Source organism: Kryptolebias marmoratus, linkage group LG3, assembly GCF_001649575.2.
Source record: "Kryptolebias marmoratus isolate JLee-2015 linkage group LG3, ASM164957v2, whole genome shotgun sequence".
Classification (NCBI taxonomy): domain Eukaryota; kingdom Metazoa; phylum Chordata; class Actinopteri; order Cyprinodontiformes; family Rivulidae; genus Kryptolebias; species Kryptolebias marmoratus.
Window position 1 is genome coordinate 9,178,424 of NC_051432.1, and position 27,942 is coordinate 9,206,365.

At 40.6% G+C, this 27,942-nt stretch overlaps 1 protein-coding gene across 5 annotated transcripts; it reads left to right on the forward strand.

Moving 5' to 3' along the window:
* The first annotated feature begins 702 nt into the window (after window positions 1-702).
* lcorl (ligand dependent nuclear receptor corepressor-like) lies at window positions 703-27,830 on the forward strand. Of its 5 annotated transcripts, XM_037974600.1 has the most exons (10): window positions 705-854; window positions 1,688-1,753; window positions 4,012-4,100; window positions 4,238-4,364; window positions 6,593-6,814; window positions 8,059-8,134; window positions 19,282-21,780; window positions 21,817-21,870; window positions 21,929-24,468; window positions 24,573-27,830. In XM_037974600.1, the coding sequence occupies exons 1-10, from the start codon at window positions 761-763 to the stop codon at window positions 24,578-24,580; spliced, it is 5,775 nt and encodes a 1,924-aa protein (XP_037830528.1). In that variant the 5' UTR covers window positions 705-760; the 3' UTR covers window positions 24,581-27,830. The 5 variants fall into 5 exon arrangements, with proteins under 5 accessions (XP_017261874.1, XP_037830528.1, XP_037830529.1 ...); XM_037974601.1 differs by having other exon boundaries at window positions 19,282-21,906; window positions 22,037-24,468; XM_017406352.3 differs by having other exon boundaries at window positions 19,282-21,870.
* The last annotated feature ends 112 nt before the right edge of the window (window positions 27,831-27,942 follow it).

Genomic DNA, 27,942 nt, shown 5'->3' on the forward strand with positions numbered 1-27,942 from the left:
ATTCACTAGACTGCAACAACATGCTTTATTATTTCAACGTGAGGTATTTATTACACTCCACAAACATTGTAAGGCCTCACAAAAGCCTCCATAATTCAGTGTTTAAATTTTAACAACATTATCATACATAATGTTTTCCCCTCTTCATAAGAGTTTGGGCTTTTATTTTTATTTTTCATGTTTCATTTCAGAATGTATCAGTTTTTATGTAGTACTTATGTAAAACTTAATGGAGAAATGCATTATTCTTTTTTTTTTTTTTACTTAATTTCAATTTTCAACTAGGTTTTGCATCTCTTGACAAGTGTTATTTAGTAGGGAAAGGGACAGAAGGCTCTTTTAATTGTACTCCCTGGTAGGCTCTAAAAGTGCTCTGCTGCCCTCTTGTGGCTGCACTTAGGAGAATCTGGCAGGTTCTTTTATTATACACTGTGTAGTTGAAAAAAATACATAAATAAATACCGAATAGTCTTTCATGATGCGCTTTTTCTATAATTTGTTGGAAAACCCTAAAAGGACTGTTGGAGAGATTAAAAGGAACAATACAGTAAAAGCAGAAGGTAAAACCCCAGTTCACGCTTGGTGGCGCTGCTGCGCCTTACTTGCCAGGCGCCGTTAAAAAAACCGAAGAAGAAGAAGGATGAGGCTCCCCCTGGTGGTGAGTTGTGGATATTACCGGCGCTGATCCGTAAACCCGATCCCGTCGGTCAGCCTGAAAGAGAGGGGGTGAGAGAGGGGGAGAGAGGGGGAAGGAGCGAGAATGGCGGCCGTGCAGTGCACCAGGTGCACGGCAGAAAGAAGAGGGTTTCGGCGGGAACTTGACTCTTGGCGACACAGACTGATACACTGCGTTGGTATGAGCCACGAGCGGCGTCGCATTTGAAAAATGAAACCGGCTGTAGATTCTGTCGGACGGCGGAGAGATCGCCGCTCAGACCTAGCTAGCATGGAGCTAGCTGGCCGCAGGAGGTTATTTGTAGCGGCTAGCTCTTTCGTGTTGACTCCCTTTTCTTTGTCCCCGACCGAGCAAGCTAGCTAGCGGCCGGTGCGTTTGCTTTCCGGACGTTTCTGTCCAACTGAGGAGATTTCGCCGATTTGTTTTCGAAGCGTGCCACGTAATTAGTTTGATGCTGTTACGTCTGTGAATGGATTTGTTTACTGACACGTTCATATTTACCGTCTTGGCTAAAAGCGATGCTAGGCTAAGGTGGAGAAAATATCCGAGGGAGAGGGTCGCTGACAATCCGAGAGGGCTAATGTCAGTGTAGTATGAAAACAAAAAAAGTAATTTAGCTGTCTTTGACGACGATTCTCTTCCTACTTAATAACTTGTTAGTAAAATTTATTGCTTCAGAAACCGGTAGCGTCAGGCTAGCGCTTAGTCTATTTATAGAGATAAAACACACACATACTGTATGACTACTGCTACCTGCTTCTGGTCACCAATTTATGTATTAAATAAATAATTATAAATACCCTGCTAATCGATAAAGTGTCTGGTGTCTCACTATAGTTTTTAACATGCTGTAGCTAACTACAGCATGTTAAAAACTATAGTGAGACTAAAGTTTTCTAAAAGATTACATGTCTTAGGCCTTGAACATAAAGAAAACATGTTATGTGTGTAATATATTAAAAAAAACATTGTCCGTGTAGTTACTAACAGGTTGTTTATTTTGTCTTTCAGGGTTTGAAAGTATCCTGGAGGGAGTTTATGGCCCAATGCTGCTGAGTGAGCTCAATTTATTTAATGGTGTGTTATTGATTGCCTACTTTTATTAAAACACTTTTATAATTGATTTCTTTTGAGGGGGTTTTGTCAAACCAAAGCAGTTTGCATTCACCGGTCTAAATACCCAACACAGTAAATTCAGTTTTGTTTTTTGAGGACAAATTGAAACTCTTCAGCAATCACAATAAATAAAATACAACATTTGTTACAGATTACTTTTCAGTGCAGTTGATTTTGTATTTTAAAGAGGAGTGTGTTCAGAAATGGTTTTCTTCTGCGTGGTCTTTTTTTCCAGCTGGCCAGCTGTCTGAGAGCGATATCTCAGATCTGTTGGGGCTGGATTTTTGTCAAAAGGTTACGAGCACTTAATATTCTGCCTGTTGTAAATATGTCTGAACGAACTCGGTTTGCCGAAAAAGAGATTAGTTGTGATGGATTGATCAGCTATAGGTTAGTCTGAGAAGGACCAAGACCTGAGGTTGGGAAAAATATATAAAATTTAAATGGAAGTTTTTCTTATTTATGCGCGTTTAATTTTCCCCTCCTATGGCTCTGACATGTAAATGAATGTAGGCTGTGATTCAAATCAAAACTTGGACACACTGTAGCACGCCCTGATCATCTCAGGAGCCTCGTGATTTTTTCACCAAGCAACTGGGAAAAAAATAACTTTTTATCTTCTTTTCCACAGAGCCCTGCTTTAAAGTTATGAACAATCTCTTTATGAAAAGTTTATTTAATCTGTAAACAAACATTTACCTGGAATGAAGATAAAAGTATTTGACCGTCTTGTGATTTGTGGCATGAAAAGCACAAGCATAGTGCATGAAATTTACATTTGGATTTATTCCTTCAGTAGGTCATAATCGTGAACCTGTGATGCCTAGCCCCGAAACAGATGCAGCCATTTTAAACGCACCTGTTCATTTCCTGTCTGGTCCTCTGTTTATTGGTCTGTCAAGATTTGATGTCACTGTGACTCAGTTTAAAAAGTCGGACTAATTTTAGGCAAAAATTCCTCTGAAAATGCCACAATCGCGTGTTTTCAAACAATGCAATGTCCTGCAGAAACCCTTTTCTGTCATGTCAGAACTCCAATATCATCCATTCACTCTATTTAGAGACACAAGTCTTGTTGCACACTATTTTTTTTTTAATCAGTGCATTTATATATATCTCCTCTATTGTGCAAAGATAAGTTGTTCTTTATCACATTTTCTACCACTAATATTAAAGCTGTCAAATCAACATTGTTGTTGACGGTACATCACAAATCTTAAAATTTATCTAAAAAGGTCTGTTTAATCTATAAAACAAGCAACATTTGCTAACCTACAGTTAGCAAAATAATAATAATTCAGAGGTAAACTTGCTGGTGGATGTGCGTAGCCAGAAGAGGCTTGATTGATGAGTTTTGAAAACTGGAGGCACACACTCTCCCTGGGTGAAAGCAAAGTTGGTTTAGTATAACAGTATTTCTCTCTAAATGATAGAATTCGTCTGGTTCCACAGTTTAATCCGGTTTCTGTAGAGACATTTTCAGGCATGTAAGTGGAGATCCAGCAGGAGTTTGAGAATAAACTAGTCCCCAGTGCCTCTTGTGTTTGTTTCTGTGTGCCGTACCGTCACACCTGTTTGTTCCTGCAGTCACAGAGAAGCTATTTGGAAAAAAAGAAATGTATAGAGCCATCTACTGTCAGACATTAAACTGATGTGAATGTACCTTTTATGTGCAACACCACTGACAGCCTCTAGGTTCTGTCAAAAACATCACGAGGTCTACCCTTTCAAACACATAGGCCTTTTAAAGAAACAATAAATAATGTAGATTATCCTGAAGATGTCAGTAGATTGGTTTTAGTCCATAATAGCAAATTAATGTTTTATTACTTGTATGTCATATTGGACGTGTTACAGAACGCAACATTGATGTTAAAATACTTGTGTCACTGTAACTTATGTAAATATAAAACATGTAAACTTACAACAAGCTAGCGGCTCCTTAAGCTGTATGTGGAGATGCATTTTGATGCTGATTGTGTCCAGCGTCTGTGTGGAAGGGGGGAGAACACACTGCATGCTGTTTGCACACGTGAACACTGAACGCATGGATAAAATGTGGAGTTAACACAAACAGACTTTACTGCAACAGTTCGGTTTGCAGCGCCCTGCCGCATCTCATTGAATTTCATGCTGTAACGTTGAGCTGTTTAATAATTGACCTCCGGTTATTGTGCCTGAATAATTACTTCCCGTGTTTATATTTTTGTGCGTTTCAGACTGTGAACCTGAAGAGGTGGATGACTGGTCTGCAGAAGCGAGCTGCTCCCAGTGTTCGTTCTGCAACCTTCCACTGGACAAATTGAGCGTAAGGATCATCCCGACTTTCTAACGCCTGCCGCGTCGCGAAGCCATCGTTGGGTCTCGACTGGTGGGATTCAAACGTTCCAGTGAAAACCCTGTGGAGTGACTAGTTTCTTTTTCTTTCTTTTTATTTAAATGTAGGATCAAGTACCCGCAGCCGCGTCGCCTCTCTCCTCCCCCTCAGATTACTCTCCATGTCAGACCTCAACCATCTCCGAGAGCAGCCAATCAGCACACAAGTTCCTTCAAGCTGTGTTTCACAAAAAAGGTCAGACACTTGGCTTTCCTCTTTAACTGTGGGTTGATCGTATATGGAGATCAACAGTAGGATATTATTCACCTTCCTAAAACTGAAGGGGTCCCAGTTATTCTGCCAGGCGGGTGGTGGGTAGGAACCAATCACGGGCTCTTGGAGTTTCTGCTAACAGGAGTCTAATGACAGATGCTTTGGACCCTGTGGGGTGTGGGTCTCCGGATTAGGTTTACTTTCCACAGACATGCTGAAATGTAGGAGATGTCCTGGGTTTTTAGGGTGCAGGTATTATCAGTTGAACTTTAACAAGATAGAAAGCGTAAATCTCTGAGCAGTTGTGATGTTGTGGCCGATTGTTTTCTGTATAGAAGTTTGATGCCAACACGTCCTGAATAATAAATTCAGTTCTTTTGTAGCAGCTTAAAAGAAAGATTGCCTCTCAAAAAATAAAACTGACGAGACGAGTCAGGTCAATATAAACCCTGTTTCATCTAAGGTTAATAAATTAATAAACATTTTTTTCTCTTTCAGAGAAAAAGTAACCATCCTGCAGGTTGAAGGCTTCTCACAAATGTTAAACAGTTTCTAAAAGTTTTTTTTTTCCTCTTTTCACAGAATTAACAATTATATTGTTAAAGCAATTGTTATTGTAATTGGGTAGAGCCAAGTAGATCCACCTATCTGTTCATATCTTTGAAAAAATGAGGAGAATGTTTTTTGCTTCATTATTTGAAAGTATCGCAGCGAAGTGTTTACTTGGAGGTCGTCTTATATTTGTCTCTGTACAGGAGTCTTGAAAAGTATGGAATTTGACTTTAGTATTTTCCAGGTCTGGGCAAGCTCAGGAAAACAAAAGTGTCAGGTCTTTATCACCTATTAAATTTTAAAAGAAGAACAAAAACCAACATTTGTAAAAGTTGCTGGAACAAGCAGGGTATCATACCGACTATATTAAATGAAACCTTTGGTTAATCTCTAAAGGTTGCCAACTTGGAGAAATGAAGAGGGACCACAGATCATTACTTGTTGTGGGGCACTTTATTATCCTATTTTTAATGTCATTAATGTAAACACAACTAATTATTTAGCAGATAAGAACATACAGGCCCTTAATGAAGACTGCAATTTAAACAAATTAAGTCCCATTTGCATGTTGATGTAAAAAGAATTAATCCAATTTTTTTATCAACTTTTTTTTTGTCTAGACGAAAAACTTTTACTTTGAAAATGTTTTTTTTTTTTTTTTACATTTCTGTAGTTAAAGTGAGTCTTGATGTGTTAAGTTGCTGACTTTCTGAGGTAACACATAATTTTTTACTGTCCAACAGCTGTGGCCCTTTTTTAAGTGAATGGTGGCTCCTGCCTTTAGACAAGTTTGGCGTTGTGAAATTTACAGTAACTTTTTCAGACTAAATGATTCCTGCCTTTAAAATGCTGACGACATTTTGGTTCACGCACCGCTCGTCTCCTCTGAAGCCTCCGCTCATAAAAGCTTGTCATGGCTGCAGTTGCAGTGACTTGTTGTTGTTTTGATAGCTTTGGCTTGATGTAAATTTCAAAGGTTATGCTACTACAGACAATAAAATGGACAAACTGTTGGCAGAAAAAACAAACTTATTGCCGGTGGTCATGACCGAAGCGTTATCGGTCAACGTGGCAGAGCGGTAGTTGAGAAGCACTACGCTCATTTCAGTCCCCCTCCTGGCAGTATTGTTTCTATTTTTACATACTCCAGTGTAGACAGTAGTATTACTGTATTAGCGCCCGACCTTAGCCTCTGCGCAGCGCAAGTGTTTTATGTTTAAAGCTCGTTGAGTCAACAAACTAATTTTCTCTGCAAATATTGAGTCACAGAGTAAAACATGATACCCACGGCATCGTTTTCTGTCCTTCCTGAACATGAATTATGATTTTGCAACCATTTTATCTGTTAAAATATGGGTGGGGAAATTGCAAAATGTGTCTAATTGGTTGTAATCTGAGCCCCAACAAAGATGAGGACAATAAAAAATCAATGTTAATTTAATGCTGGTGACAGCTGCAGCTTAGTGTTGTGAACGTCAGCTTGTGTTTGTGTTTAGCTACGAGTGAAAGAAGAGGGTGTTTGCAAAGAAAGCTACATAAACAGAAGTTTGTCAGTTGGAGGAAACAAAATGGAAACACTGCTCCTAAAAAAGGGGGAAAGAGGCATCAACTTAGACTGTGTTATTTTGACCTCCTGCTTCTTCTGCTCCGGTTTTTAGATGTGACCTTGGACTGTGATTCGAATATACCATTGGTTGCCCAGGAGCTGATGAAGAAGATGATCCGTCAGTTCGCCGTAGAGTATGCGTCCAAATGCCTGCTCCACACCAGCACAAATGGTGTCACCAGTCCCTCATCGCCGCTGTCGGAAACATCAGACGGCCCCTTGGACCTCACAGTGAGCCGAACGCTTGAAACAAAAGAGAGTGAAGCTGAGCCAGGTGAGAAAAGCAGTCAGTTCCAAGTAGAGGTGCAACAGTTCAGGCTTCGTCGGTGCAGATTTCTGATTCTTCTACAGCTCTGACCCGCCGATACTGATTTTATTTAAAGTGTCCGGCAATAAAGAGGGATTACACTGCTCAGTGAAGACACTGCAGCTCAGCACACGGCTAATAACCACTGGGCTGCAGAAAAATCTTCTTTTTTTACCTGTAAAGTATGTAGTGGACAGTAACAAAGTTAAAAAGCAGAATGCACATAGGTTTTCCTGTTTATTGTTTTTGCTGGCTGTAAACAGGCAGCTGGTATTTAGTGAATTAAAACATTTGGTCTTTAAAATGTCTGTTGTGTTGGAAAAAAAAACATTTAAAGTTAAATTAAATAATCTGAAGTTGTTTCTACCTTTGTGTTTTATCCTTTAATCCCCCGAATCCTTTGTTAAATTGAAAATTTGACGCTGCTCATATTAAAACAGTTGCAATAAAAAGCATGTTAGATTGTTAGGCTTTTAATTCGTTGTACTTTAGCTACATGGCATCATCCTTCTGCTGTTTATCAATTATTAAACATTAAAAGAGGACACATCACATGTGAGAAAGAAGAGGTGCTACCGAAATGAACATTTTCCTGTTTTAGTAAAACCAAACAAAACATTTTACCCGTCTGTAGCATTTGTCATTAGCGCAGTTAGCATTGCTAGCTGTAAATAACGCCTGCCTTTGCTTGAAGTGTTCCCAACATTTTCTAATTTGTGTTTGATAGGTTGAAAGCTAAAATAGAGCAAATAGAGCAACTTCTATGTAACTCATTTTTTCCTGTTGTCTGCTGTGTTAAATCTCCTTACCTCTTATGTAAACTCTCAGCAGATATACAGTCGTAAAAAGGCTGTTTCTGTTTAATCTCTCCACCTTTTGTGCTGCTTTGACTTTATGTTTAAACACCCCGCATATAGTACATACAGCAAACATCAACTCTTCTGCACTCACTCAGTTAAAAAAAGAAACATCCACACAGAGACGGACTTCTGTGGCTTAGCTGCGGTGCGTTCACTGACTGAAAACATGTTGGATTTTCAAGTGCTGACCAGCCGTTCAAGCTGATTCCACTTTTAAACTCTAATTCAAAGTCTCTGCGTGAAGGTTTCAAGTTTCCACTGTTTTCAAACTGCAACACAGATAGGCTTTAATGTAATTAAACACCTGAATTCAAATCCTGACCATATAAAACAAATTTGTTTTCATCACAGATGGCGTGCTGGATCTCTCTAACCGAAACTTTTCAAGCTCTGCCACTTTGTCGTCATCGATTCACAAAGCCTCAGGGTAAGGGTTTGTTTTTATTTGGATTTTTATCTGTCTCTAACCTTGTGATATTCTGACATAATCTAAAACGAATGAGAATAAAACATACAGTTCTGATCAGAGGTTTACATACACCCAGAACCAACCATGAATTTCATATTAATTTCAGCTGTTAATGATTTATTTAAACCATTCCGTTTTCAGGGTGGAATGATTATACATTATACGACTTTTATGATTTTTAATAAGAAGAATTAGATGCACAAGTTTAGATTTATTGTGGATTTTCTCCAAGCCACAGTGAAATCGGTTAGAACAACTCATGGTGAGGCTGTCAAACCTAAAAGCACTGCACCAACTGTCAAGCATGGTGGTGGTAGCATCATGCTGTGGATGGTCTCAAATCAACAGCTAGTGTTGAAACTTTAACACACCTGAGTGTTCCAACAAGACGGTGATCTCAAAATGCACATCAGAACTTGTTTCTGATTGGATAGAGCAGCTAACATTAGGCTTCCTAAATGTTCTCCTTAAAGCCGCAACCTCAGCCCTGTTGAAAATTTGTGAACTAGACATAAAAGTTGGGTTTGTGCCAGAAAACCAACCAGTTTAACTCTACCAATTCTGCTTAGAAGAGTGGTCAGCCAAGCTTGTTGGCTACAAAAGACCTGTGGTCAAGGTGCAACTTGCTAAGGGACATTTAACCAAATATTAGTTTGGGTTTATGTGTATATCAGTACCTGTTTGTATAATTTTACGCCTGTGTGAATTAGAAAAAATCCAGACTAAATTTAAATTGTGTTGAAGTTGTATAATGTATGATCAGTCCACCTTGAAACAAGGGATAGTTTGAATTAATCTTAAACATCTGGACTTAAAATGACAGTCATGACGAGCACCAGCTCCCCCGCAACAGGTAAAGAAAATTGATGGGTGTCCATGGTGGCTGTATGTAAACCTTTGACCACACCTCTTTACTATAAAAAATTAAAAAATTTTTAAATTAAATCAACGTTATTTTAGTATTTTTGGTCAAGAAACTAAAAAGATTACATTTACGAAAATCCCAGTAAATCATTGCTGCTTACCACTGCATCTTCTCTTACATCAGTAGCATGGCAACGAGACCTTGATTAATAACAATACTGTTAATATTACTGGTGCTGCTTAATTTAAATTAGCCAATTAATATCTCCCCTGCTGAATGATACACCTACTCTTGTTTTTGGTGTTTCTGTAACTTTAAAGTCATGTTCAGGTGCTAGTTTGTTTGATGCTTTGGTTCTTTGGGGTTGACTCTTTTATCTCTTGAGCGGTAACGTCACAGCAAATTTTATTATTTGCCAACAGCACAGGATTGTACAGTGAGGAGAACGTCGCAGTACTTAACGATTTTACTTCCTTTTTTACTGATGTAATTATCACGAGCTTGATTATTCAACCTTCAAGCATGTAGGAGATTCACTGGATATCAGAAAACTACAGGGGCTGTATGTGAGCATCAAAGTAACTCAGCCATTCACAGACTGTCCCACCTGGACGTGAAGAGGCTTTGTGTGTCTGTGTGTGACAGACTGCAGCAGTGTGTGTTTGAAGGCCCAGAAACAGACTGAGAACATACAGACATGAAACTAACAGTCTCGGTGATGTTACCAACACAAGGCATAAAGGAGTGGACCCCTCAGTCTTCACCTCTCCCCATCCCCTATGCCAAAATAAAAAAAAAAAAACCTCCATCACCTCCATCCTGACCCTGCTCTTTGGTCCTCCCATCCCTAGGAGGCAGCACAGGCAGAAGGAGTACATTGAGAGGAGCTGGGAGCTGTCAGAGGGGTTACTGTCCAAGGCTTTGAAGGATATTTGTTCAGGGAGGCTGCAGGAGCAACGAGCTGCGTTACTCTATGGGATACCTCTGCAAACCCTCAGGCAAGGTTTGGAAGGCTTGGTCGAGAAGAGGCTGGAGGTGCTGCAGCAGTTTACACAAGGAGCCAGAGATTTTAGGGACGATGTGACCTCTCGCATCGTGATGTCATCGACATTAGGCGGAGAAGCCCGTCTCGTTCTGCAGAAGGTGGCAGTGTGGGCAGAGCGGGCAGAAGTTGGAGGAAATACAAAGGAGAATGGAGACGTTAGTTTCCCATTGCCTGCTCTTGCCTTTTATTCGCCGAGTGGCCAGCAAAAGTCTCTCCCTCCCTCTTTCTCCCAGCTCAGGGATGCTCTCCAGAGCCCACCAAGTCCATCCTCCAGTTTGGGATCACCCACAACCCTGCGCATTCCTCAGGTTCGTTCCAAGTCTGGCCACAACAGGTCAGTCTCAGCTGAGAAGGGCATCGTGGGTGGAAATAATCATCACCGTTCCTCATTAACCGAGAGTGCTGCCAGTATGTCTACAACATCTGCCGGGCCTTTATCTTTCATCAAACTCAGACCTCCGTTCTTGGCACAAAGCTGCCCGGACAGTACCAGCCAGTTACCTCACCGCCTGGGACCACGTGGATCCTCACTGGATGAATCGGAGGACGTGCTTGGTTGTCAGGATAAAGACAAGCAACCTCGAAAGAAACGTGGGAGATACCGTCAGTACGACCATGAACTGATGGAGGAAGCCATCACTATGGTGATGGCTGGCCGTATGAGTGTATCGAAGGCTCAAGGGGTTTATGGAGTACCCCATAGCACACTGGAATACAAAGTCAAAGAACGCACTGGAACGCTGAAGAACCCTCCCAAAAAAAGATCAACTACCTTTTGCTCTTCTAGTTCCAACTCCTCTGGATCTGGTACCATGACCAGTTCTGCTAACTCAGGAAGTCTTACCTCAGCTGCCGATGCTCAGAGGTCCTAGACCACAGAACGCCTCAAAGTCCTCAACACTTGAACAGCCTCTTACAAAATAGATATTTCCTGGAGACTTAGTGAAATTCAGTTCATGCCTTTACGGAATACTCAAATAATATTCAGGTCTTTTAATCATGTGTCTATGATGTGATGATCATACATTGAAATGTATTTTTCTAATGTGGTCCTCTGCTTAAACTTAAAGCATTTAGCAATTTTTTAAGAATCAGTGATGCTCGTTACATTTCTTTTTTTTTTTTTGGTTTGTTTATAGTGGCTGCTAAACTCAACTCTTTATAGTTTTTATCACTGATGAAAGAAAAACTTGCAGCATGTGGCTTGTCGTATATCATCAACTTTTAAATCCTAAACACTAAAGCTGAAAATGAATTCAGTCCTGGACCTCGTATAGGAAAACCTGAAGTGGTCGTGTCATTCTGCTGGGCCACTCCTGCAGATGTTCGGTTCAAGCTACAATACCAACCTGATATATATATTTTCGTTTGGACTCCTTTAAGCATTTCAAGCTTAAGTTTTTACGTTTAAGTTAATATTAGGTTGTTTTAGTAAAATGTCAGACTTATAACATTCACAATTAGCTGCTTGTGATGGCCAATTGATTCGTTTTAATCTTGTCACGGGATTCGTTGGATGTAAGAAGATGAATTACCATGATTATCCTTCTAGACCTCTGGGATTATTTCAAATTGAGTTTCCCGCTGTATTGTTTGGAGATTTCTCTTAATGAAGAGAAGCTAACTGTGATTGTTCAAAGAAGGCTGAGGATCAGCTGTGAAAAAGACCTTTTGACCTCTTAGAGCTATAAAATGAAGTATAACTCATTTGTTATAGACATTGGATTATTTGGTTATTCAGGTTTTGAATCAGTTCTCGAAACTCCAAGGTAAAGGAGTGTTGATTGTCATTTGCAGCTTTTTAATCTCTCTGGGTTTTACCAAGTGACTTATAGCCATTATAACACATAAAATTGTTCTAAAACTATTTAAACGGAGAAACTGTACAGTACAAAACGTCATGGTGGCTGCATCTTAAGAGTTTTTCTTACTGAGACTAGGTTAAAGCCATCTTGTGTCCATAAAGTTTGTGCAAGCTAGTCTAAACTTTATATTAAGTGTATTTGAAATGCAAACCGTGCAGCATGTATTAAAATGTGCACCGACGAGCTTGGGGAAATGTGTATTGTGTGTGTACTGCTTGTGAAGGGCGTTCTTTTCTTTCTTACATATTTCCTAAATCTGCTACTGTAGCCGTATCACCGCTAACCTCAGACATGACTGCTGCTTAACCTTCCTGGACTGTTCCTTTTGACAAACAGTTGCGTAGCTTTGTCAAACACTCATATCAACTCAAGACTCAAAGATGCAGTGAAGTGCATGAGCCTAACAGATAGATTAGCACTTGTTTCATGTGTAGGGTTTGTCGTAATTGATGGTTGATTGTGTCAGGTACTGGAGGCTACAGTAGTTTGCGGTTTCTGTGATAAGTTATCGGTGTGGTCATGATGCTAGTTAGGCTTGCAGGCTGCTTTTTCTGTGCTTTTGAAAACGCTAGATGTTGCGTCTACAGTCACGTCTGCCTCTCGGATGGGCCTATTTTCATTGATAGTGCTATTACCAAAGCAGCGTTTCAGGGTTAGCCACACAAAGCTGCTTCGATTTATTTTGCTGCTATGGCAGCCCGTCTGTTTCTTGTGTTCTTACACTCTAACCTCATTGTCACATATACCTCTGAACTTTTATTTGTCCTGTGTCTGATTTTGCATCAAGTTCTCGGTCTTGGAGATCTCACCTCCAAGAACTGCTTCTGTAGGAGCTTCAACACTTATAAGCTGTTTGTTTCTCAAGGAACGACGCCCAAGTGTAAATTTATAGCCATCAGCAACTGTTTAGTTCTTGTACTAAATCAATATAAAATAAGCCATTGTTTTTTTTGGAAACATTTTTAATACAAAAGAAATTTGCTGCTTTTTTTGCTAAGTGTGTTCCCCTGTTGCATCTGTGATCATTTGAGAGTAATGTTTGTTTTTTCTTTGATCACATTGGTGACATTTTAATCTTTTGAAACTGTGGGAGCGCTACAAACACACCTGAATGTCTCTGTTCATATAAGTGCATGGTTCCTGTGTCTCAGGCAACAGCTTAGTGCATTAATATCTCTGCTCTGAGGGATATCTGTAATGTGTCTCCAAAGCCCTTTTCACACATGAGGTTCTTAACAACAGTGACTCTGTTAAAGCAGCAACATTCGTGCATTCATTACTTCTCTATAAAGGTTATAATGGTTTATTTGAACAGGCATAGGAAGGTGAAGGTAAAACCTGTGCTGCACATATCATATTGTTGATATAAAATTAAATAGTAGATAGAGTCAGTTTGTCAGCTCTATAACAGTTCATGTACCATGTGTGCAGTGGTTGTGTAAAACAGAGTGGATGAAAGTTAGGTATAATTATCTTGCCTGTTTTAGAAAGCTTTTTTTAATAACCTCAGTGTATTGAAATAATTTAATTTTGACCTGATAGACAAGCTAATGCCTACTTCAAAGGTCAAAGTGGATTACTGCTGCCTGAAAAAACAAAAGTCCAGCCAAAACAATGTTTCAGTGGTTTTATTTTTCTAAAAAGGACATCAGTTTTTTCGCATTGCATGCTTATTCTGGGACAAATATTGATATTCCTTCTTAAAGCTCCCGAGACTGCACTGGAAGTGCTAAAGCTAGCTGCTGCTTGCAAATAAAAATGTAATGTGTAACTGGCAACATCGTAAAGGTTTTTTTTTTTTTTTTTTAAAGGCACCGGTATGAAATCTTAGATTAGAGTTTTAAGGTGGCAGTGATCCACTTTGCTCTTTGCTTTGCACGGCCTAGCCGTCTGGTCAGATTTATACTGTGTTTCTGCAAATGCAGAGTTTTCAAGCAGCTATCCACAACAGGGTAAATATTTAGTTCAAATATCTGAACTGTTGCTTTAATAAATAGTCACTGAGCTGCAGTAAAACGTTTGTCAATGATTTTATTTCACCTGACGACAGCGTTGTCAAAAAAAGTATTAAATTGTTAATAAATGGCTAGAAGTTTAAACTAGCTGAAAAATGTTTTCTTACTTATTTGGCTCAGACACTTAAATAAAATGACCATTTGCTGCAGCTTCATATTGGCGAAGGAGAGTTTTGGATACTGCTGTATATATATTTATTTCATATGACCCATTGGATCGCTTCAAATACTTGATCAGAAACCAAATTACCTCACTACCCCAATGTTGCTCTGTCTGCTAACGTGACCGCAACCTTTCACAACTGCGCTGCATTGAAAGTAACACCTCCGCGTTACTCCGACTGACTCGAGTCAGATTTGGTTGTGAAATATTCCAGAGAAGAGCGTCATTCACGCGACACCAATACTTTCTGTTGGAGCCACGAAGAGCGGCGCATGTGTCAAAAGGGCTTACGGGTCAGCTTGTGTAAATGTCCTCAAACATCCCTTGAAAAGTAGAAAGACATTGTTTTATTTAATAAGCTTGGTCACAAAATGTTCTGGAAACATGCCTAGGCTTTGAGATGTTCATTTGTCTTTTATTCGTTTTTTTCCAAGGGGCTGAACTGCTGGCATATCGGTTACGCAGCTTAATCTAAATCTTATATTTATGCATAAATCAATTATTGCACTATAAGATTTTTTTGTTTGTTTTAATGTAGAACCCCGTTTTGTCTTGTTAATGCGTACTTATTTATTGATTGTGAAACAGAGCGGGCATTTTTTGTTTCATTTATTTATTTATTTATTTTGTAGTGATGTTTGATTTGTATTGAGGCACTTTGATTCAGTGTGTGTTGCTACAATTGCATGAACGCTTTTGAATTGCTTAAATAATTTGTGTCCAGAAATTACACTCCTGACTGTTGTGTTTCAGTGCTTATGTTTCTATGAAATTATTTAAGTGATTCTAGAAAAATCCCTTGACCTTTTAGTAACAAACTCAGACAGTAACGTTACATTCAACGAGGTCGTGATACGGAGAGTAATTCGGTACACTTCCGTTGTCATCCTCTTCGGGTATATTTTAATGCTAACTCTTTATGATTATCCTGTTAGCTGTTGAATAACAGAGGGTGTCTCTGAACTGTTACTTTGTTGGCAAAAGTGCTGTTAAGCAAACAAACACTGTCAGACACTGTGACGGTGCCGTTGTGCGTTTCTACAATCGTTCCTCCTGCTTTCAGCAGATTGTCATCATTTGCCTTCAGCAGCTTCTCAATAAAACGGTTCTCTAATCTGTTTAGTTTTCTGACTTGACCGACAAAAATGTTTGCTTCAAGGTCTTGCACATTAATAGCATTTGACAAACACTGTTGTTGTTTTTTAATTATTTCTGTTTCCGATAGATTGTCTTCTTCTGGCATGTGTCAGGGCAGGAGTTATGAGGGAGACAGGAATACTCAGCTTGTTGATTTTTATTACATTTAATATTTAAAAAATGTCAAGCTGAAATTCCAGAGAGCGAGACAATGCTGTGCTGCAAAATATGATGAAAGAAAGGTGAAATAATGAAAGAAATCTTATATATCAGTCAGTTACTCTCATCAGAGACAGAAGGCTGCCAGCGTATATCAGAGCTGTATCAGTGGAAAGGCCGGTCTGACCTGCCATCAGAGTTTAATCCCAGAAACACACTGAATAAAGACAAGTCACCACATCTTCATTTAACATCTCTAATAAACCCAGTAATAAAAATCCTGTAGGAATGAGCTCAATTAAAGTTGGACTAACAACCTTACTGGTCACAGATTTGATAAATGTTGAATATGCCAAAAAAAATTGTGACTTACATTCTATAAATTGTTTTTTCTTCCTTTAGAGGTTGTATCTCACTGGGTTGCGAATATTTGAGGCTAGTTGGGGAATTGTGACTAAAAAGGCATGCTTTGAGTTGCGGTCAACGCTGAATTTTGAGTGTTTGCGATAAGCGAGCCGTCTGGCTGCAGTTTAGTTAAATCGCAGCCACTTGTTGTGTGCTTGTAAAACTGCATTCGAAGTTCTCATCCCACCGAGATGCTACTTTTACCTTTCATTCAAACTTTTTAAAATATGTAACTGATCTCAAACTCTTTGTTTTAAAAAATAATAAATTAGTGCAATCAAACTGATTTGTGTAGACACCAACCGTCCTTTTAAAGCCATTTAAAGATTCAAACTACTTACCAGGATAGGTTTGATTTATTGTCACTTTAGTAAAATTTCCTATCTATCTGGTAATTGGGTTCTTCGTTTTAAACTTCTGTTCACAAGCAAACAGCTGTTTTCAATACAAAAATAAAGCATGGTAATGGTACTTTTAGCTGTGCAGTAGTCTACCTCTGTGGCTGCTAGGCCATCATCATGTACATCATGGCACAAGTCTCTGCTACACAGCAGAAGTACTAAATTCCAAATGATTCCTTGCAGAGTAAAGTTTTATTTTCCCTTGCAGCCTGAATATATTTACTACATACAATAAAACAGACTCTCATCTTACCAGCTGGGGAACTTTAATGATTTACTCATACATACAAAATATTTGACTTGCTTGACCTGCACACAAATCACAAACTTATAAAGTCCCCATGAACAAAGTTTACCCAGGTTTTAAGATCTCTTGCTCTCTTTCTCGCTCTCTGGGAACTGATTTCAGGTTTTCCACCTTTTTAGTTTTTACTATGACCCTACTTCAGTCCAGGAAACACTTTTATTGATTTATCTTCACACAAATGCATTAACTTGTTTTCCCGGAATACTAATGCAAACACACAAAAACAAGCAATAAGAGATTTTTTCACACATTCTCATATTTTTACTGTATAACCCTAAAATTACTTAATATATGAATTTTATAGAATAATTTGACTCCAACACTCTTATAAGCCTCCCTTAAAGGAATAGACTAGTTATTTTTGAAGTGATGTTCTGTCAAATAGTTATGAATAGTTGGTGCTTTATCAGCCGTGACATCAGTCACAGAGCACAGAGTATGGAGAAAAGAGACAAAAGTCTTCCTCCAGGCTAAGCTAATGGCTAGCCAAACGAGTGCCAGTTTTTCTTTTATCATTTTTTGGGGTTTTAAAACAAGTCTTTCTCAAAAACAACATAACGATGTGAAAGAACACTACATTAGCTAATATTAAACCGCTACACGTCCTAATGTTAAGCCTCGGGCAGGAATCTCTGTTGACTGTGGTGTTCGCAGATGACCTTGTGATCTGTGGTGAGAACAGGGAACAGGTGGAGGAGAACCTGGAGAGGGGGTGGTATGCATTAGAAAGAAGGGGAATGAAAGTCAGCCGCAGAAAGACGGAATACATGTGTGTGAATGAGAGTGAGGCTACAAGGAGCAGAGGTCACAAAAATGACTTCAAGGACTTAGAGTTGACTGTCCAGAAAAACGGGGAGTGGGGTAAAGAGGTAAAGAGCTGAAGAAGAGAGTCCAGGCAGGATGAAGTGGATGGAAAAAAGTTTCAGGAGTTCTTTGTGACAAAAAAGTGGCAGCAAAGGAAAGGTTTACAGACAGTGGTGAGAGCTTCTTTGTTGTATGGTTTGGAGACAGTGGGACTGACAAAAGGACAGGAGACAGAACTGGAAGTGGCAGAGCTGAAGATGTTGAGGTTCTCCTTGGGAGGGACAAAGATGGACAGGATTAGGAATGAGGTCATCAGAGGTACAGCACAGGTTGAACGACTGGGAGATAAAGTTAGAGATGGTTTGGACGTGCAGAGGAGGGACAGTGGGTATATTGGTAGAAGGATGTTAGAGATGCAGCTGCCAGGAAAAAGACACAGAGGAGATATATGGATGCAGTTAGAGAGGACATGGAGGTAGTTGGAGTGAGGACAGAGGACACAGAAGACACAGTTGCTGTGTGACAGCTGAAAGAAGCAGCTTTCTGCATGACAATTTGTTTAGTTTGCTGCTGTTTTTCTCAACCAAACTACACCTGTGTTACTATGAGAATGTGTGTGTGCTGAGTGTAGGCCATGTTTATAGCAATAGTGCAGAGGCTGCAAATGTATCAGTCCACCTGATTGGCACATCTAGTCAGTCCAAAGGTTTATTCAACTCCTGGTGGGCTGATATTTGCAGCATCGGCATAAACGTGGCCTGTGCTCAGCAGACATACATTCGTATAGTAACACCAATCTGGTTCGAATGAGAAAACGGCAACCAACTAAAAAAATGGTGTTATGCAAAAGGGAAACTTTAGGAGTTTTAATATTGACTAATGTAGCATTCTTTTATTCTAATATGGCCTTTTTTAAAATCATTATTTTATAAAGCTGACAAATTATATTTAAAAAAACTGGCACTCGATTGGCTAGCAATTAGCCTACTCTGGATAAAGATCTTTGCCTATTTCTCCATACTCTGTTCTGTCAGAGCTGATACGGTTCATAACTATCTGACAGAACGTCACTTCAAGAATGACTAGACTTTGCCGTTTTAAATGGAGAAAGATAATCAGGTATGGCGTTTTCACTGGTCTTCTCCAGCAGCTCTGTGCTCTGATGGAGGGACTCCAGTTTATAGCTTTGACAGAGCTCCCATTTGGCTCCCTTTTCAGTAATGTGACACACAGTTATTTTCTTGGGCGTTTAAATGAGCCAAGGCCCAGTGAAGGTGACATATCTCTGGGCTTCATTTACTTAAAGTTATACTTTGCATATTAGTAATTTAACTTGGCGTTTATAATGTAGGATTTTTTACTGCAAGTTGTTTGTTTTTTAATGCAGTGTTGCAGAAAGGATGGTTTTAAATGTTTGCATATTTTATGATGAATATTTTAAGTGTCTGTTTTTGTAAATTGTTTAAGCGCTAAAACAAATGACAGCACTGAGAAATTTAGGTGTTTTTTTAAACTGCTTAATTATTTGACGCTTGCGAAACATTTCTAAAACGTTGGAGAAAAAAAAAATCTTGCACGCATCAAATTCAAAATGAAACATAAAGAAACACATTTCTTTGAGATTAGATTTGTGTTTTTGCTATGTTTTACCTTGTGTTCCAATTTTTGGGGGGATATCGTTTTATAAATAAAGTTAAAGTATTTACTGCAGTTGGCTAATGTAGCCTGATTAATAATAGAGCAACTTGGGAATGAGGATGAAGGAGGATTTGGTTTCTCTTTAAATTATCAGACTAGTTTGTTTAAGACAATTTAGTTATATGGTCAGAACTCTGTGTAAATGTGTTTTTGTTTGTCTTTTAAAATATATATATATACAAATCTAGGCTCAATTTAGAGTGAAGTCACCTAAATTCAAATTTTGTATTTATATCTTTAGTTGCAGGCTGCCATCAGTTCCAGAAGAACAGGGAGAAGTGGAACAACGAGGGACGAAGAGTTCTGCGTTGGATGCTGTTCTGCGTTGTCTTTGTCCAGCTCACAGATCCTTACTCTACCAGATCGTTAAGCTTGCTCACCAGGAAAACCTCTTCCTTAATCATAGACATGTTGGTCAGACTGAAACTCGCTGCTGTCATTGTGGTGTAAGCCCACAGGAAGTTACGCCCCATTCACTCCTTTTTAATGAATGTAAAGCTCAAAGCCGCACTGTGTGCTGCTTTTTGACTGGTTGTGATCATCAGAGCCACTGTAGTGTTAGGTACCATCCAGGGGACTCCAAATCTTGCTGTAGCGTCTATCACCAGCCTTTTAAAGACTGTAACAGTGAAGGTCAGCGAGGCTCAAGCTGTGGCTGCATGCAGAGTTGCAGGGTGGAAACTTATTCTGCTCTAGGCTCCAAGAGGCTACGTTGCAATTCCTGTCAGAACCTGGCAGCAGACCACATAAACAACACATCCTCTCCTCTGGTATCCCATCCTTTACCGTGTACGCCCTCTCCGAGATTATGCTCATCTGTGTGTTATAAGCAACACAACTCCCACTGTTGTTCCTTTTGTCAACACCACGTCTGTCTAACTCAAGTCAGGAATTCAATAGAAAGAGATTTTAAAGAGGGGGATCATTGTTGTACCGTCCCTAACAGGGAGCAGAGCCCTTCTCCTCCCCCTCTTTCCCCTATCCCCTCAGATGACTGTAAGAAAACTGATGAAAAGCCGCCTTCTCTCTCTTGCCTCAGACAGGGGGAGGAAGATGATCAAATGGTTAAAAATAGTCCTGCAAGTGTAAGCTGCATGGCTGCAGATGTGGATACCGCTGCAAAGACCGAGCTGCAGTGTCGGACTCCAGGAAGTAGTCGTGCAGAACAGAACCCGAGCGGGACTTTACTCCAAGATGTTATGAATCGCTTCAGTAAGAAACTGGAGACTATCACACCTCTGGACAAGGACCCTACTCTGGTTTCTACAGCCATCTTTGTTTCTGAGAAGGAACAGTCCCAATTTCCCTCAACCAGTCAGAGCCTACAGTTTAATGGTGATGCTCATCTAACGGAAATCATCACCACCGTTCTTCACACAGGCAATGCTAGTGACTACAACCTGAAAGAGCTCTTTAACCGTCACAATAGCAGAGAGCCCAAGTCACCCAATACCCGTTCCCGTCGACGGCAGGAAATTCAGAATGCTCTAGCAACACCTGCCGATGATTCTTCTGCCAGAAGGCATACGTTAGAAATAAAACGAAAGCTTGCCATGCTTGATCCATCCTACAACAGGAGAAAGGTGGCCCCAGCAAAGAAAGCAAGAGTGAAAAATGGAAATGTTTCCACAACTACATCAGGCACTTCATCAGACCCAAATCTAATAAAAGATATGTCCAAAACAAAAGCTGAAGAAGTAAAGGGGGAGGAAACATTCCAGGGGCAAAACAAGCCTGCTGTCTCTAATACTCATCACCCATCTGAGCAGCAAAACAGGAATAAAAATATCAAACCAAACCCAAAAGATGATCGTGTAGAAACAGAGGTGGTAGCAGTGGCTGTCAGATCGGCCAAAAAGAGCCCTACACCCTGCAAAGAGAATTGTAAGCGTAGACTAAATGAGAGTAATAAAGAAACATCTTTAGTTCAAGGCTTTAACACAAACAAAACACCAGAAAAAGCTTCCCATAGTCCTGTTAGAGAAGGACAAAAATGTCAGTCCAACCAGTCTGGAGCAGTAAGGAAATCTGCAAGAAATATAGTCCCTCCAGCTCGATTTAACCCCTATGTTACATGGCATAGTCCCTTATCTCATGTGTCGTGCAAAGATGCAGATACCAACAACACCAAGCTTAAATCAGGAAATAAATTTCCCCTGGTTTCAAATGAGGACACAGGGAAACCTGTCTTTGAATCAACTCAAAAAGAATCATCGAAACCATCCCACACAGGGTCAAATGATCTGTCCCATGTTTTGGTTCAAACATTGGCTACGAAAGAGGGGAGTTCTGAAAAGGACAGTCCAGAAAAAAAAGCTGATGGTAGAAGGCTTCGATCATCAACAAAAAAACTCCAGGTTTCAAAAATGTACCAAAGCTCATTCAATGATGACAGCAATATCAAGTCTCCCTGTGTTGCTATCCCTCTTGGCCCCCAAGTCCACTTCATTAGTCCAATTAAGCTTATGTTTGTATCACCGGTAAAGGACAAAGGAGGAGTTAAATACAGTCTCAAATCAGCAAGCAATGGTTCAAGTTCACAAGCAGAAGAACCTTTTGACCCCTGCGAAGAGTCTTCTTGGTCAGGAACACCTCAGAGGCACAAAAGGCAAAACAAAGAGGGTGCAGCATCACCAGTAAAATCAGTTCTCACACCAATCAAATCTGTTACCCCATGTACCTCACCTGTGTCCTCACCGGCAAAATCTGCATCTTCTCCAAAGTCGGCGTCTCCTTCAAAGTCTGCATCTTCTCCAAAGTCAGTGTCTCCTTCAAAGTCTGCATCTTCTCCAAAGTCAGTGTCTCCTTCAAAGTCTGCATCTTCTCCAAAGTCAGTGTCTCCTTTGAACTCGGCGTCTTCTCCTAAATCTGCTTCTCCNTTCTCCAAAGTCAGTGTCTCCTTCAAAGTCTGCATCTTCTCCAAAGTCAGTGTCTCCTTCAAAGTCTGCATCTTCTCCAAAGTCAGTGTCTCCTTTGAACTCGGCGTCTTCTCCTAAATCTGCTTCTCCTTCAAAGTCAGCATATTCTCCGAAGTCAGCATCTTCACCTAGGTCAGTCCCCTCATCACCTAAAAATAGTTCAAGAACATCAGGCGACAGTACTCCAACTAAGCGTTTGTTTGAGCCAGAGGGTCAGCGATTACCGGGTGACTTGCCATCTTTCGGTGAAACCACTCCTCCAAAAAGGCGTCCAGGCCGTCCAAAGAAGCTGGGACCACAGCCAGAGCAAAGAGCGAAAAGGCCCATTGGTCGTCCACCGAAACAAAAAACTACGGGAGCCGTTATAGAGACAAAGTCACTGAATGAAAAGGGGCTTCTTCCGTCTGATAAGGATAATGTTCTCAAGAATCTCAAAATAACAGTCTTGTATGGACGTTCAAGGAGAAACAAACGGATGGTGTCTGAGAGTTTTGACCAGCTGCAGACGGACAAAGCTGTGAAAGTTAAGAGGAACTTGGGCACTTTATTACATCGTTCCAACAGTAGTTCGGGTAGCATTAAAACGGCCTCAACAGAGTTAAATCTTGTTGGCCTTGCTAAAGAACGTGCCTCTCAATCTAACAGTAACATCAAATGTCCGAAGAGGGCTGAATCTGCACCCTCAAGGAAACCAGGAAGGCCTGCAAAAGTTAAAATCTCTGGGATCTCAGTCACCGTTACTACAGTTTCACCGCGGCAACGCAAAATTCAGATGAATAGAGATACTCCGCGGTCACCTGAAACACAATTCCCTAAGAAATCCCTCAAGAAATCCCTCCTACCAGAATTCAAATCTGCAACAGCTCCTTGCACAATCAGCTGTCAGATATCAAACATAAACAATGAAACTGAGAAGGTGGTGGAAACAAACGGCGAAAATAAAGCTGAACTGCCAAGTCGACCTGTAGCAGTGCGACACTCTATGAGGGAGAGAAAACCCTCGATACACTTCCTGCACGCCGTTGCCACCTCCACCTCAAGATCGTACAGCTGCAGCAGCGCTCTGCTGCGCCGCTGTAAAAAGCTTCTGCTGACCAAAGCGAGCAACGAAAGGAAACACGAGGAGCAACAGAGCGCCGTCGAATCTTCCAGGGAGAAAAGACAGCTCTGTGGGAAAGAGAGAGAAAGCATCGTGCGAGATCTGAGCAAAGCGGCACGGGTGTCATTAGATTCGATCTTTAGCCCAAAAGAGACGCTGCGCTGGTGGGCAACGTCGGCAGAGGAAAAGACGATGAACGAGGAGCTTGCCAGGCGAATACGGGTCATCTCTGACACCTGGGTCTCAGACGCTGCCGATAACCGAGACAAAGGAACGGCCTTTAACTCTAAACTAGACACTGAAGGAAACAACTCATTTACCAGGAAGTCAAAGAAATCCTCAGTGGTACGAATGCTGTTCGACTGTTCACCCAACAAGCCGAGATCCTGTAGCATGCGGCAGATCTGCTCCTGGTTTATGGAGACCACAGAGACACAGTCTCTGGCTATTGTCAAGAAGGCAAGCTCCCGAAATCCTTATGAACTTATGCACTTCCCCCGTTCTGCCAATAAAACAAGTGTTTGCCAGAGTCCTCAGGCAGAGCGACTCCGCAAACACATCAAGAAGTTTGCCAAGACCGTCCCAAAGAGTCCACTGCAGCATCAGCAGGCTCAGCGGCGACTGAGGAATAAGAAGAGGGTCTGTACGGTGAGACGACAACTATTCGTTTCCAGCTTCGGGGAGGTCAAACGCAATCCAAGAGTCATGTGGTGGAGATGCACTTTGTCAAGTAAGTTTTGGGCCACTCTGGGCAGAGCGAGAAAACCGTTCCTCATCCGGAAAGAAGGCAAGCAGTGGCAAAAGAAGCGGCGAAACAAGAAAAAACGAAAAGCAGGAACAAGTTTCTCAAATGAGTTCGTAGCGGCTGGACTACAAGCAAAACGAAAAGCATTACACAGATCAGCAAAAGGCCGTTTCTCGGACTGTGTTAAGAACCGTTCCCCCTCGTCTTCTGGCAGCCAAACTCAGGAGCATGTGGATGTACAGGAGGAGCAGAAGCTCTCCTCCAAGGCCTGGAGTCCTGAGACGCTGAAGGAATGCCGCGTGTTTCTCAGGAAGATTAACTCCCCGGGCAACGAGTCAGCCGAGGAGTGGGACTCCTGTACCGTGACACTGGATGATGGCTCGCCTTCTGCGTACCTGTTTGCAGGAAAGGAGAAGGAACTGGAAGGGGTTGTTAAAGCTGTGAAAAGTGAACAAAAGCGGAGCATAAATACAAGGGCTGCCTCAAGAGAGCCGACAGGTTCTGGACCTAAATCAGCCCAGGAGCAGCAGGCAGTTCCAGCGGGGAGGCAGAGGAGCAAACACAAACGTCCCGGGGTTGAGTTACCCCAACGACCACCAGCAAAACTGTTGAGACAATCGCGAATGAGAGGCCTGACCGGGCCGAGATGGTGCGACTTTGTATTTGGTAAGTACTGTCACTTCTTCAGTTTGAACACATTGGCTTTGGCTAAAGGAACAAAATGCTCAAAAAGGTGGTTTTTTTTCCCCTCTTTTTGTTTTTCCTGACAGAAAACTAAATGAAGCAAGAGGCCCCCCCTCCTCTTCCTGGAAATGGGACTGTGGTTTAACATGGTGCCTTTGGACATTAAGCTGACCACCTGGACCGACCTCCTCACAGAGGTCCAGTTCAACACTCAGCACTCATGTAGCAGTCTAACTTAAAAGCTTGATGTTGCACTATTTTTACCCATCTTGAACATGTCTGTACCTTTTTATTTTCTTCTTTTTTTTTTTTGGTCATCTTGCCTTTGTCAAGTGTGGATAGAAGAACAATGAACTGCAGAAACAGAATTTTTGATGGGATTGTTATAAAGTGAGCCCTGTTCGAGTTGCTTTGTTGGAGGGAAAGACGAAGCTCGACTGCGTTGAAAAAAAGGTGTCGTCTCCCCTAGAAAACGCCTCCTTACGAAGCTTAAAACAACTTCTAAATAACTTAAATCTGTCCTATTTCTTTTTACTGTTTTTAAGACACTCCTACTCCAAAATCTAACATATAAGTTTATATTTATAAAAAGTCTTACTTTAGCACTCTAATTATTTTAATCGTTTGCTTTATATTAAAGTTTAGGTAAAGGAATGTTAAGATTAGTTTTAAAGTTTTTTTCAAATGCAAGTTATTGTTTTTGGGTTTTATTTACACACACACACACACACATAAACAGAGAAACATTTGAAAACCAGATGTTTACATACACTGTATAAAAAGAATCATTTTTTTCACTGTCTGACATTAAATCAGACTAAACCTTTTTATGTTAGTTCAGATTCCCAAAATTGTTTATCTTTGCTAAATGTACAAATAATGAGAGAGAGAAATTTTTTTATTACTTTCTTCAGAGTCACATGTTTACATACACCCCCTCAGTATTTGGCAGCGTTGCCTTTAAACTGTGATTTGGGTCAAATGTTTTGGGGATTCTTCTACAAACTTTTTACAATAATTTACTGGTTTGTCTCGTTCCTCCTGTGAGTCAGGTTTGTTACCTTTTCAGCTCTGCCCACAAGTATTCTAGAAACCTGAGATCAGGACTTTGTGACGACCACTAAAACATTAACTTTGTCGTCTTTTACCCGTTTTTATAACTCGGCCGTCTGCTGAGGATCGTTGTCCTTTAGCAGCTTTAACTTCCTGTCTGATGATGAGATGTTGCTTCAGTGTCGTCACATCATCTTGTTTCCTCATGAGGCCATTAAAAGTCCTCCACACCATGAAGCTGCCTCCCCCGTGCTTCACGGTTGGGATGGCGTTCTCAGACCTACGAGCCTTTTTCCTCCGGATGTAACAGTGATCATTACGGCCCAACATTTCAGTTTTAGTTTCATCAAACCACAGGACATGTCTCCATAAATGAAGGTCCTCGTTCCCGTGTGCGTTTACAAACTTGTCTTTTTTTTTAAAGTTGTTTTCAGAGTAACGGCTTCTTCCTCTCTGAGTTTCCTTTCAGCTCATGTTGCTACAGGACTGGTTTCTCTGACAGCTTCAGCAGCATCTTTACAAGATGTTCAGCTTTTGTTTCAGGGTTGATTCACACATTTCACACCGGTTCCTCTCAGGAACACAGAACCCGTCTCCTTCCTGAGCTCTGTGATGGCAGCACGTTCCTGTGGTGTTTGGACTTGTGTTTAATTGAACCTTCAGAGATCTGGAAACTGTTTTTAAAGATGAACCAGATTTAGAGGTCGACAGTTCTCTTCCTGACATCTTGACTGATTTAGTTTGATTTTTCCCATGATGTCAAACAAAGAAGCAGAGAGTTTGAGGTGTTTTCAAATAAACCCACAGGTGAGCCTCCAATTAACTCAGATGTTGTCAACTAACCAATCAGCATCTGCTAAAACCCATGGCATCAACATCTGGGCTTTCCCAACCAGTTTAAAGGCAAAGTGATCTTTCAATGTGTGTAAATTTGTGACTAAAATGAAAATTCTCTTTTAAAAAAAATCTCTTTCATATTATTCAGGCATTTAACAAATAGAAATAGTTTTGGGAATCCAAACTGTTCAAAAACAGGAAAGGTTTAGTCTGATTTAATGTCAGACAGAGGAAAAAAAAACACTTCTTAGTTGTTGCTTTTTTACAGTGTATATATGTGTGTGTGTATATATATATATATATACATAAGGACACACACCCACTTTAAATGAAGGAATTATTTAGATCTTGCCACCATGGTGACTATTTGTTTATGGCCCCAATTTGAGCAGTGTCTTCACCTGCAGTGATTCGGCCAGTGGCTCCAGGCTTGCACCCAACAGGCCCACAGAAACAGAACTTTGTGCGTTAGGTGACAGAAAATAGTGCCATTATGTAGTTGTAGAACTTAGATTCTGTTTTAATGGTGTGAGGGAATCTGTTTAACCCGTTTTTCTGTACGAGTGTCTCACTTTCACCCACAGCATTTACTCCCCCCACTGCCAGATGTACTTCTTGCACTATTTTGTTTGAGATTATTAATCCCACTACACAGATTCCTCCTCCTTCCTCCCATATTTTTGCACATCCCGTGTCCCGGTACCAGTCCCCACTGTCTTCGGTGCAATACAAACCCAGATGGTTTATCATTATGTAGAAGTTATTTTTTATTGACAGACGAATGGATGTACACACGTACCGACGGCCTGGGATGTTCCTTCACCCGTTTCATTAGCGATGTAACGAGACATGAAGACCCTGAAGGGCTCAGGCGTGCTCCTCTGTTACGTCAGTGAGTTAAAAGCTAATTAAGAATAAACGCTCTACCACCTGCTTTTTCTCTCCTCAAAGAAGAAAAAAACAAAACAACCCTGACTTTCATCACAGCATAAATTGTATTTATCCTGATTGCATTATGAGTGATTACACAGGTGGGAAATTTGTTGCTGTTTTCCCTTTTTTTCTGTTTTCCCCCCATGAAGTTGCAGCAGAACGTCTACCATCACTGGGGCTCCACGGAGCCGAACGGCTCTCTTATCAGCTGCGTTACAGACGAGGCCAGAGTTCATTGATTTAACACTAATCCTAGATCAGTACGTTTCCTGCTATATAAAGGGGCGATTGACCCTAAATAATCTGGTTTTAGGTCAAAGCTGTATTGAATAATGTCCCTACCTTTTTTTTTTCATGTGTTTATTACAATTGTTGCCATGTTGTCATGAGGGAGAAAATGAAGCTCAGTCCTGTTTGTTGAACTTGGTGCTCTGCTGATTTTTTTTTAATTGTGGATTTTATACTGTCCATTACAAACCAATGTGTCTGTAACTGGATCAATAAAGAGTCTTTTCAAGTAACTTGTGTGCATTATTCAAACGTTTATATTATATATATTATTTCTTTTATTTTGTGTTCAACCCACTGCCTTAATTGCAGAAGTTTTAAACTAACGTCTGATGTTGATATGAA